This window comes from Suncus etruscus, chromosome 13 (genome assembly GCF_024139225.1).
Source record: "Suncus etruscus isolate mSunEtr1 chromosome 13, mSunEtr1.pri.cur, whole genome shotgun sequence".
Taxonomy (NCBI): domain Eukaryota; kingdom Metazoa; phylum Chordata; class Mammalia; order Eulipotyphla; family Soricidae; genus Suncus; species Suncus etruscus.
In genome coordinates this window covers 30,696,985-30,710,311 of record NC_064860.1, presented here as the reverse complement: position 1 = coordinate 30,710,311, position 13,327 = coordinate 30,696,985, and the positions used below count along the sequence as shown (strand labels likewise).

Genomic DNA, 13,327 nt, shown 5'->3' with positions numbered 1-13,327 from the left:
AAATGCTTCCGGATGTGCCCACCCCCCAAAACAAACAAACAAACAAAAAAGAAATATTACTACATTATATAGCAATCCTTTTTATGCTTTAATATTACTAACAAAAAATAAAGACAGGGCCAGATGAAGTTTAAAATTAATTCTGTTTATAGAACAATGGAGTAGATATGCATTCTTATTATTTTAATTACCTATAACTAAAAGTCCTGGATATTATATACTAAACATAAAAAGACAGAAAATCAGACTGACCACAGTTGCCAAGATACAAAGAATAATATAATATGGTTGTGAGTTTCCTGGATTTTCTTTTTGCCTTATATATATATCAGAGAATTGGAGCTGAAGAAGCTGGCAATCGGGATGGTCAATTGTCAGATCAAAATAAATGTTACCACTCTAAATTTGGGAATCTGTAAAAAAAAAAAACAAAACTTTAATAAAGTAACCTCTCTTCTAGCTAACAACCACATGAAAGAAACTGACTCTACCACAACCTGTTCCAGTTAACACTTTCTTCCTTATAAGGTTGTGACATGGTTCACAGTTTCTCTATTAGGGAAATAAAAAAAAAGAGCTAAGTAGAGAACTGGAACTTCTTACTCTAGTGAGTTATATGAAATCCCATAGTTGTGTCAGAGGAAATCATGAGGAGATCATCATGCCACCAAATAGAGCAATCAGAATCCCCATCACTGTCCAGTAGTGAAAAGGAAACAAATTATCTCCTTTGTGTCAAAAAAAAAAGAGAGAGAGAGAAAACCAGATTGAAAAAGTGCATAAAATATTGATAGACTCTTCCCACATTTGCCAAAAAATCAATCTACAGATTTCATAAAAATAGTTTAACCAAGAAGATGAAATGCTTCTACACTATAAACAGTAAAATATCATTCATGAAATTGAGGTTGATAAAAATAAAAATAAATAAAATGGCACCCCAATTTATGAATTAGAAGGTTTGATATTGTCACATCACTAATCATCAGGAGATGCAAATCAAAACAACAATGAGGTATCATCTCATGCCACAGAGACTGGTGCACATCACAAAGAATGAGAACAATCAATGCTGGCGGGGATGTGGAGAGAAAGGAATTCTTATTCACTGCTGGTAGGAATGCTGTCTAATTTAATGGAAAGAGCTATGAAGATTCCTCCCAAAACTGGAAATTGAGCTCTCATATCATCCAGTTATACCACTCCTAGGGTTTTACCCTAGGAACACAAAATACAATACAAAAAATCCCTTCCTCACTCCTGTATTCATTCCATTGCTATTTACAATAGCCAGTCTCTGGAAACAACCAAGATGCCCTTCAACAGATGAATGGCTAAAGAAACTGTGGTACATATACACAATGGAATATCATGCAGCCATCAGGAGAGATGAAGTCATGAAATTTTCCTATATATGAATGTAGATGGAGTCTATTATGCTGCGTAAAATAAGCCAAAGGTAGAGAGATAGACACAGAATAGTCTCATCTATGGGTTTTAAGAAAAATAAAAGATATTTTTGCAATAATTCTCAGAGACAAAAGACAGGAGGGCTATAAGGTTCAGCTCATGACTTAAAGCTCACCACAGAGTGATGAGTGCAGTTAGAGAAATTACTACATTGAGAACTATCATAACAAAGTGAATTAATGAGGAAAATAGAAAGCCTGTCTAGAGTACAGGTGGGTGTGGGGTGAGGAGGAGGGAGATTTGGGACATTAGTGATGGGAATGTTGCACTGGTGAAAGGGATGTTCTTTTTTTTCCCCTTTATTTAAACATCTTGATTACATATATGATTGTGATTAGGCTTCAGTCATGTAAAGAACACCCCCGTGAAGGTGCAACATTCCCACCACCAATGCACAAGAAGGGTGTTCTTTACATGAGTGAAACCCTACTACAATCATATTTGTAATCAAGGTGTTTAAATAAAGATATTAAAAAATAAAGCCTTCTAATCCTATCATTTAAAAACAAAACTAAACTAAATTAAAAATATTATATATACATAAATTTTAAAAATAAAAAAACTTGAGCAAAAATAAATAAATATAGGCAAAAACAACAAAGGAACTTGCTGAAGACAAAAATTATTTATTTAAAATGAAGAAGGGAAGCTGGATAGAAAATACATTTGTTAGAGCATTTGCCTTGCATGCAGATGATTCAGATTCAGTCCTCAAAATTTCATATGGACTTCAATATGAGCATTAGTTGGAATAATTCCTGATTAAAGAGCCAGAGTATCCATTGAGCATTGGCAGCTATGGCACAAAAAATCAAATTAATACTAATAAAATAAAATATAGAACAAAAGTTAAGCAATACAGTTGATAAGACACTTGATTTGAAAATGGCTGGATTTGGTTTAGTTGAGGACCCGTAGTTGGTCACTTGGGCCTTACAAGAGTGATTCCTGAGTAATGAGCCGGGGTAAGCTCTGAGAATCAACTGTAGTCCTAAAACCAAGGAAATATAAAAATAAGAACAAAAGTCACTCAGAGTACAGAAAAATGGGAAAAATTTTAATATTAAAATCATATTTTAAAATATTTATTTTTTTGTGGTTTGGGGGCCACACCCCATGATGTTAGGGGTTATATCAATAACCTATCTTCTAAAATAAACTAGACTATGGGGGCCGGAGTGGTGGCACAAGCGGTAAGGCCTTGCACGTGCTAACCTAGAACCAACCAAGGTTCGATCCTCCAGCGTCCCAATCTGTCCCCAAAGCCAGGGGCGATTTCTGAGTGCAACAGTTACAGTAGTATATATGTACTTATACATATATACATATATAAACTTATAGTATATAAATGTATACATTTATAGTATGTATGTATATACCAGCTCACCTCCACCACCAAAGTGCTCAAGACCTTTCCAATGCTGGGATAGAATTTTCTCTCCCTGGAAAAGGACTTTTTTTTTTTTTTGTAAAAATCACAGCTAATACACAGAGTGATAAAATAATGAAACTTTTCTCTGCAGTCAGAAACAAGACAAGGATTGTTTGCTTTTTTACCACTTGTATTTAAAATTGTATATAAAAATTGTATTTAAAATTGTATTTAAAAATTCGCAGAAGAGGAAGTAAGGTTAAATATAAAAGTTGGGGCCCTAGCGATAGCACAATGGTAGGGCATTTACTTTGCACAGGGCCAACCCTGGATGGACTCCGGTTCGATTCCCATATGATACACTGATCCTGCCAGGGGCAACTTCTGAGCACAGAGCTAGGAATAACCGATAAGTGCTTCTGGGTGTGACTCAAAAACAACACAAAACAAAACAAAAAAAATACCCCAAAATATAAAAGTTATTCATATAGGAAAGAAAGAATAAAAACTATACCTGCAGATGACATATTATCATTGTGTACCTTTGTTTCTATATACTAACAATGAATGTTGCTTCCCCAAAGAATTCTCTATTGGGGGAATGGGAGGTATTGTGGAGGGTTGTTGTTCGAGAGATGGTGCAGTAAGCAAAGGGCAATGCTTGCTGTTCTAGAGTTGACAGGGTTCACACAGATTGTAGTCAGCACTAAAGCATACATAACCGTAGTAGGACATTGGTGTAAAGCAAAATGGAATAAAAGGATGGAAGGGAGTTGCAATTTTAAATAGGGTTGCAAGGAATAACCTCATTGAGAAATTACTTTCAGGCAAGAATGTGAAGGAAGTTCCAGAAAAAAAAAACAATGAATTTTATATAAAATTAAGATAAAAGTAAGACAAATTAAGATATTATTAAGTGGGGCCAGCGCAGTGGTGCTAGAGGTAAGGTGCCTGCTTTGCCAGCGCTAGCCTAGGACGAACCATGGTTCAATCCCCCCGGCATCCCATATGGTCTCCCAAGCCAGGAACGACTTCTGAGCGCATTGCCAGGAGTAACCCCTGAGCGTCGAGTGTGGCCCCCCCAAAAAAATATATTATTGAGTATAATTAGGATATAATTAAAAATTAAGATAGAATAAAAGTAAAATAATATATAAAATTAAGATTAAGAATAATATATAAAAACTAAGATACTGTTTATAATATCATAAAAAATAGTTTAACCAAGAAGATGAAAGGCGGCAAAAGTACACCGGCCCAGTGGGGCTCAGCTGTGAAAGACTGTGAGTGTGACCTGTCTATGTCTGTCTACTGTCCTCTTGCGTGAAACTCTTGCGAGTGGGGCAAAAAGAGCCTCCAGAAACCTCGCTCGCCCAGACGCCATTTTCAGGGAGAGACTTCAGAGCATAAAAACCGGCTAACCTTTGCAAAAGCTGGCTCCCTGTGTGTGACACCAGGCGGGGAAAATCTGCGAAAGTACACCGGCCCAGTGGGGCTCAGCTGTGAAAGACTGTGAGTGTGACCTGTCTATGTCTGTCTACTGTCCTCTTGCGTGAAACTCTTGCGAGTGGGGCAAAAAGAGCCTCCAGAAACCTCGCTCGCCCAGACGCCATTTTCAGGGAGGGACTTCAGAGCATAAAAACCGGCTAACCTTTGCAAAAGCTGGCTCCCTGTGTGTGACACCAGGCGAGGAAAATCCGCAAAAGTACACCGGCCCAGTGGGGCTCCGCTGTGAAAGACTGTGAGTGTGACCTGTCTATGTCTGTCTACTGTCCTCTTGCGTGAAACTCTTGCGAGTGGGGCAAAAAGAGGCTCAGAGGAGCACGGCCGCTCCGCTTCGCTACGCGGCCGTGCACTCTTTCTAAGGAAAGAACTCCATTGCAACAAGAAGGAAAAATCACACTAAGAACGGCGCTATATCACAGAAGCAAACATTTCTCTCTGGACTGTCTTCTCTGTTGCATGCTCGGGCCTAAGATTTGTCCCAGTGTGAGGCTTCATCCACGGAGGACTCCCCTCCCTTAGAGGCAAGTCAGCCCATCCAGAAAGGGAGGAGCCAGAGGAGTGTGCTGCCTACATCATATAGACAATGAATACCACTACAACACGTAGAAAAACCCACAATACAAGTGTGACAATGGGGAAACAACGCAGGCCAGCATCAGACATAGAGAATGAAGATGACAATTCTGAGGACCAGATAATGACTGAATAACTAATCAACCTCTCAGATAAGGACTTTAGACTAGCAATATGGAAGGTGCTCAACAGACTCCAAGAAACCATGGATCGAGTTGAACAGAACACTAATAAGAACCAAGAAAATATGAAGGCAGAAATGACAAAACTCCAAACTGAAATAACATGTCAACTAACAGGACTGAAAAAGTCAGTAAATGAAGTGAATGACAAAATGGATAAGCTCTGGGACAGGGTATCAGAAGCTGAGAATAGACTTGGTGCTGTGGAAGATGAGATACATAACAATTCCATACAGCAGGAGAGATTGGACAAAAAACTTAAAGCAAATGAGCAGACAATGGAAAAATTAGTCAAAGAATGGGAACAGACGAAAATAGAAGTCTATGATAAGATCAACAGAAAAAACTTAAGAATCATTGGAGTCCCAGAGACCCAGGAAGAAAATTTCCAGGAAGAATCAATGGTCAAGAACATCATTAAAGAGAAACTTCCAGAGCTAAAGAATATATGTGATCAAATCCTGCATGCCCGAAGAGTACCAACCAAAAGAGACCCCAGAAAAACCACCCCAAGACACATCCTAGTCACAATGACAAATCCCACAGATAGAGACAGAATTCTGAAAACAGCAAGATCAAAAGGGGAAATCATGTTCAAGCAAGCTTCCCTGAGATTTACAGCAGACCTGTCACCAGAAACTCTCAATGCCAGAAAGCAGTGGTGGGATATTGTGACAAGACTGAATGAAATGAATGCTTCACCCAGAATACTATACCCAGCAAAACTCACTTTCCGGTTTGACGGAAGAATACATGGTTTCACAGACAAAAAACAGCTCAGAAACTTCACAGACACAAAACCAGTCTTAAGAGAAAAACTGAAAGACCTAATCTAAGACAAGACTACCCAAAAGACACACCAAATTTTGAAATAAAGATGGCGTTAAATCCCAGGACAATTCTTTCTCTCAACGTCAATGGACTAAATGCACCAGTTAAGAGAAACAGAGTGGCTAAATGGATCAAAAAACTCAATCCAACCTTCTGCTGCCTACAAGAAACGCACCTGAATAGTCAGAACAAACATAGACTCAAAATAAAAGGCTGGAGAAAAGTTATCCAAGCAAACAACACCCATAAAAAAGCTGGAGTGGCCATACTAATATCAGATAATGCAAACTTTATACTCAGAAAGGTTGTAAGGGACAAAGACGGACATTTTATATTAATCAAGGGGTACGTAGAGCAGGAAGAATTCACTCTCCTAAACATATATGCACCGAATGAGGGGCCAGCAAAATATTTAATACAACTGTTGACAAATCTGAAAAATAATATCAACAACAACACAATAATTGTGGGGGACCTTAACACGGCTTTGTCAACACTGGACAGGTCAACCAGACTGAAACCCAACAAGAATATACTAGACCTGAGGAGAGAAATGGAAGAAAGAGGCCTAGTGGATATATATAGGACACTCCATCACCAGAAACCTGGATACACATTCTTCTCCAATGTACATGGGACATTCTCCAGGATAGACTACATGCTGGCACATAAAACATACCTCCATAAGATCAAGAGGATAGAAATTTTGCAGACTACCTTCGCTGACCACAAGGCTCTGAAATTATTTGTGAACTCCAAAGGGACTCAGAAGAAACACTTTAACACCTGGAAGTTAAACAGCCTCATGCTCAATAACCAGTGGTCCGAGATGAAATCAAGGAGGAAATCAAAAGGTTCCTGGAAACAAATGACAATAAATACACAAACTATCAGAACTTATGGGACACAGCAAAAGCAGTACTGAGAGGAAAATTTATAGCTTTGCAAGCACACATCAGGAAGGAAGAAGGAGCTTACCTGAGTAGCTTAATGACACAGCTAATAGAACTAGAAAATGCTCAACAAAAGGACCCAAGAATAGGAAGACAGAAGGAAATAACAAAGCTGAGAGCAGAAATCAACGAAGTGGAAACTCAAAAAACAATCCGAAAGATCAACGAAAGCAGAAGTTGGTTCTTTGAAAAAATAAACAAGATTGATAGACCACTGGCAAACCTAACAAAGAAAGAGAGAGAGAGAGAAACTTGATAACTCGTATCAGGAATGAAAAAGGAGAGATCACTACTGATATGACAGAGATTCAAAGGGTAATCAGAAACTACTTTGAAAAACTCTACGCCACTAAAAATGAGAACCTGGAAGAAATGGATAAATTCTTGGACTCTTATAATCTTCCACGGTTGAAGGAAGAGGATATAGCATATCTAAACACCCCCATCACCATTGATGAAATTAAAACAGTAATCAAATGTCTGCCGAAAAACAAAAGCCCAGGTCCAGATGGATTCACTAATGAATTCTATCAAACTTTCCAAGAGGAACTACTGCCAATCTTGGCAAGACTCTTTCATGAAATTGAACAAACAGAAACACTTCCAAATAGCTTTTATGAAGCCAACATCACCTTGATACCTAAACCAGACAGAGACGCTACCAAAAAAGAAAATTACAGACCAATATCACTGATGAATGCAGATGCAAAGATCCTCAACAAAATCCTGGCAAATAGGATTCAATGCCTCGTTAAGAAAATCATCCACTACGATCAAGTAGGTTTCATCCCAGGAATGCAAGGCTGGTTTAACATCCGTAAATCTATCAACATAATACACAACATCAATAACAAGAAAAATAAAAACCACATGATCATATCAATAGATGCAGAGAAAGCATTTGATAAGGTCCAACACCCATTCTTGATCAAAACTCTCAGCAAGATGGGAATGGAGGGAACCTTTCTCAATATAGTGAAGGCCATCTACCACAAGCCAGTGGCAAATATTATCCTCAATGGAGAAAAACTGAAAGCCTTCCCTCTAAATTCTGGCACAAGACAAGGCTGTCCTCTCTCACCACTCCTATTCAACATAGCACTGGAAGTACTTGCTATAGCGATTAGGCAAGAAAAGGATATCAAGGGAATCCAGATAGGAAAGGAAGAAGTCAAGCTCTCACTGTTTGCAGATGACATGATACTCTACTTAGAAAACCCTAAAGACTCTATCAAAAAGCTTCTAGAAACAATAGACTCATATAGCAAAGTGGCAGGCTACAAAATTAACACACAAAAATCAATGGCCTTTCTATATACCAATAGTAATAAGGATGAAATGGACATTAAGAAAACAACCCCATTCACAATAGTACCACACAAACTCAAATATCTTGGAATCAACTTGACTAAATATGTGAAGAACCTATACAAAGAAAACTATAAAACTCTGCTCCAAGAAATAAGAGAGGACACACGGAAATGGAAACACATACCCTGCTCATGGATTGGCAGGATTAACATCATCAAAATGTCAATACTCCCCAAGGCATTATACAGATTTAATGCCATCCCTCTAAAGATACCCATGACATTCTTCAAAGAAGTGGATCAGACACTTTTGAAATTCATTTGGAACAATAAACACCCTCGAATAGCTAAAGCAATCATTGGGAAAAAGAATATGGGAGGAATTACTTTTCCCAACTTTAAACTGTACTACAAAGCAACAATTATCAAAACAGCATGGTATTGGAATAAGGATAGGTCCTCAGATCAGTGGAATAGGCTTGAATACTCAGAAAATGTTCCCCAGAGATACAACCATCTAATTTTTGATAAAGGAGCAGGAAATCCTAAATGGAGCAGAGAAAGCCTCTTCAACAAGTGGTGTTGGCACAATTGGATAGCCACTTGCAAAAAATTAAACTTAGACCCCCAGCTAACATCATGTACAAAGGTAAAATCCAAATGGATTAAAGACCTCGATATCAGCCCCCAAACCATAAGATATATAGAACAGCACATAGGCAAAACACTCCAGGACATTACAGGCATCTTCAAGGAGGAAACTGCACTCTCCAAGCAAGTGAAAGCAGAGATTAACAGATGGGAATATATTAAGCTGAGAAGCTTCTGCACCTCAAAGGAAATAGTGCCCAGGATACAAGAGCCACCCACTGAGTGGGAGAAACTATTCACCCAATACCCATCAGATAAGGGGCTAATCTCCAAAATATACAAGGCACTGACAGAACTTTACAAGAAAAAAACATCTAACCCCATCAAAAAATGGGGAGAAGAAATGAACAGACACTTTGACAAAGAAGAAATACGCATGGCCAAAAGACACATGAAAAAATGTTCCACATCACTAATCATCAGGGAGATGCAAATCAAAACAACGATGAGATACCACCTCACACTCCAGAGAATGGCACACATCACAAAGAATGAGAATAAACAGTGTTGGCGGGGATGTGGAGAGAAAGGAACTCTTATCCACTGCTGGTGGGAATGCTGTCTAGTTCAACCTTTATGGAAAGCGATATGGAGATTCCTCCAAAAACTGGAAATCGAGCTCCCATACGATCCAGCTATACCACTCCTAGGAATATACCCTAGGAACACAAAAATACAATACAAAAACCCCTTCCTTACACCTATATTCATTGCAGCTCTATTTACCATAGCAAGACTCTGGAAACAACCAAGATGCCCTTCAACAGACGAATGGCTAAAGAAACTGTGGTACATATACACAATGGAATATTATGCAGCTGTCAGGAGAGATGAAGTCATGAAATTTTCCTATACATGGATGTACATGGAATCTATTATGCTGAGTGAAATAAGTCAGAGAGAGAGAGAAAAACGCAGAATGGTCTCACTCATCTATGGGTTTTAAGAAAAATGAAAGACACCCTTGTAATAATAATTTTCAGACACAAAAGAGAAAAGAGCTGGAAGTTCCAGCTCACCTCAGGAAGCTCACCACAAAGAGTGATGAGTTTAGTTAGAGAAATAACTACATTTTGAACTGTCCTAATATTGAGAATGTATGAGGGAAATGTAGAGCCTGTTTAGGGTACAGGCGGGGGTTGGGGGGGGAGGAGGGAGATTTGGGACTTGGGTGATGGGAATGTTGCACTGGTGATGGGTGGTGTTCCTTTTATGACTGAAACCCAAACACAATCATGTATGTAATCAAGGTGTTTAAATAAAAAAAAATTAAAAAAAAAAAAAAAGAAGATGAAAGGCTTCTACACTATAAACAGTAAGATATCACTCATGAAATTGAGGTTGATAAAAATAAATATAAATAGAATGGCATCCCAATTTATGAATTGGAAGGCTTGATATTGTCAAATATCACTATCACAAAAATTATGTATATATTTACTATAAAATTTACAACCTCAATAACCTTTTAGAGAAAATTAAAAAGAATATCCTAAAATTCATTTATGTGACCCAAAGCAGCTTTATGTTTGCAAGAATTCACACTTCTTTGGGGGCTGGATCGTTAGCACAGAGGGTAGCGCATTTGCTTTGCATGTGGTCGACCGGATTTGAACTGTGCCCCAAGCCTGCCAGGAGCATTTTCTGAGTGTAGAGCCAGGAGTAATCCTGAGTACCACTAGGTGTGGCCCCAAAACCAAAAAGTTATTTTTAGCAAAGAACTCACAATTCCATATTATAACATTATAATTATCTTATAATTATAACAATAAGTTATAATTAAGTTACTACTTCTAAATTATAACATTTCCTATGAGCCTTATCAAAATAATGGGTTCTGATATGATTAGAGTCATAATAAAATAGAATATAACTTGGTGTTCAGAAACTTTTTACAAGTTGACAAGACTGTCTAGTGTGGGACAGAATGTTATCAACATATGTGTTCGGAGTTATAAATATCAACAGGAGGAAAAACTATGCTACTACATGCATTTATAAAATTTAACTCAAATATGTTCAAATTCAATTTGAATTACAATTAAAACTATATAATTCTAAGAAAAAAAGCAAATATTCTTTCATGATCTCAATTTTGACAATGGTTTTCTAGATTTTACACATAAGCATAAGCAACAAAAAGTCAAAAGTAAATTACCAGGTATTCATCAATAAAAATACTGATTGTGAAGAAATGTTTTAATTATGTATAAGAATTGAGCTAGTAAAAAATTTCCTACAGCTCAAAATCAAAATGACAATCCAATTTTTAAAGTGGAGAAAGGGCTAGAATTAATTTTTAAAAAACTAAGTAGCCATAACACACAAATAGAAAAAGTTGATAGCATAATTATTCATTAAAGTAATGCAGAATCAAGTAGCAATGATATGTGCTACTTCATATACAATAGGATGGCTATAGTTTATTTATTTTGGTTTTGAACCACCCGTTGGTTCACTGGGCTTATTCCTGGCTTTGCATTCAGGCATCACTTCTGGCAGACACAGGACCATATGTGGTGCCAAGGATCAAACCTGATTGGACTGGGTGCAAGCAAGCACCCTACCAGCTATATTATATCACTCTGGCCCCATGGTGGCTATAGTTTAAAAAACAGGTTTTAATGAGTGGGAAAGAGGATATGAAAAAATTGGAGACCAACTTCTGGTATAAAGTCAAGTACAATAGATGGTAGATGGGAATACACAAAGTATTTAATGTATATTGGAGTTTTTATTACAGATGACATGTTCAGAACTTGATATAAATACAACACTGTGAATGTAGTTTAAAAATAACTGAGTTTTAATACTTTAAAATTGTTAAAATAGTGTTATGAATTGCAATATGGTAATTTATTTTTTTCGGCCTAACTAGTCTTGCATTTCTGGGATAAATTACTTACCCATAGTCTTTATTTTCTATATATGACTTAAGTTTATTTGCTAGCACTTTTTATGCCTGTGCATGGGGAATATTGTAAGTTTTTCTTATAATGCTTTAATTTGTTATTAATATGATAAAGCTAACCTCATAAAAAGTACTATCAAATGTCCTATCCACTATATTTTATAAATAATTTCTTAAATGTTATTTAAGATAAAAGGCAATGTTATTTAGGACATGGTACCCTTATGTTATTATCAAATCTAATGCAATTCAAAATAGGTTTAAAGGGTTCCTTTTTTCTATGTTAAAGCTTAAGTTTAATTATATGGTGATATTTATTTCAAAATTTTTAATATAATAAAAGTTAACTCAAGAATTTTTAACTGATAGTTAATAATCTTATATTAAATATATTGTTTATTTTTTATGTGCAAGTTTTCATTGCTAACTATTACATATAAAAATCTTACAATAAAAGTAATTATTTCCATTCAACAAATTTTGATGTTGGTATATTATCTTGAAATAAACTTGTTTGAACTTAGAAAATATTAAGTATACACCAGTTTTTATTGGCATAGGTTTTAATCAAATCTTAAATATATTTAATGTTATAACTTTTTAATGTTATAATTTTTTTAAACACTTTAATGTTGACTTATTTCTTATCTAGCCATGCAGATGGATCAGTAAAATTTTGGGATGCTTCTGCAAGTAAGTTTTAAGATTCTCTTTTATTATAGATATAGTTGGTTATATTTAGTCTTTTTTTTGTTTTGGTTTGGACAATATTATTTATAAGATAAAAATTGACAGCTAGAGTTGGGCTGGAAAGAGTACAGCTGAGAAGGCCTGTTTGGCTGCTCAAATGCTCCCCAAGCATCATCTTGAGCACCACCTATAGGTACAGATGGGAATGGCTTAAAAACCCCACCCCTGCCAAATGTAGTGAATATATATATATGTATATATATATGAATATTTTTAGTAAATTTATTTTTGTATTATTAATAGTTTAAAATTTATCTTTGAAATACTTTTTTCATAATACAAACCAGTCACTTTTATTAGCAACCAACTATATATGTAAGCAGCAAGATACAGTGGAAAGGGGCCGGGCGATGGCGCTAAAGGTAAGGTGCCTGCCTTGCCTGCGCTAGCCTTGGATGGACCGCGATTCTATCCCCCGGTGTCCCATATGGTCCCCCAAGCCAGGAGCAACTTCTGCGCACATAGCCAGGAGTAACCCCTGAGCATTACCGGGTGTGGCCCAAAAACCAAAAAAAAAAAAAAAAGATACAGTGGAAAATCTATTCAAGAAAAATTTTTTACCTCCTAATTGTGTAGTTTTAGAAAAGCACTTTTGTTTTGATTGCCTTTACTTAATTAAGTTTATTCTATTAGGTCTTATGAGAATTGTAAAAAATGATTTGACAACCATAAATTTTTAAGTTTTTAAAAATTATATAATTAGACTAATAAAATTGTTACTTCTACTCAGTGTTAAAAGGTATTTACATATATTTAAGATTTGAATCCTACTATCTTTTCAGGTGACTAAAACTTCAATTTTCTAAAGAATTATATGA

General features: G+C 36.4%; 1 protein-coding gene across 1 annotated transcript in view; it reads left to right on the top strand.

The window, feature by feature from the left end:
• STXBP5L (syntaxin binding protein 5L) overlaps positions 1-13,327 on the top strand; it is a 323,518-nt gene that overhangs the window by 182,549 nt on the left and 127,642 nt on the right. The window contains exon 15 of the mRNA XM_049785948.1: positions 12,412-12,452. Within this exon, the coding sequence (XP_049641905.1) occupies positions 12,412-12,452 (41 nt within the window). The remainder of the gene's footprint in view (positions 1-12,411; positions 12,453-13,327) is intronic.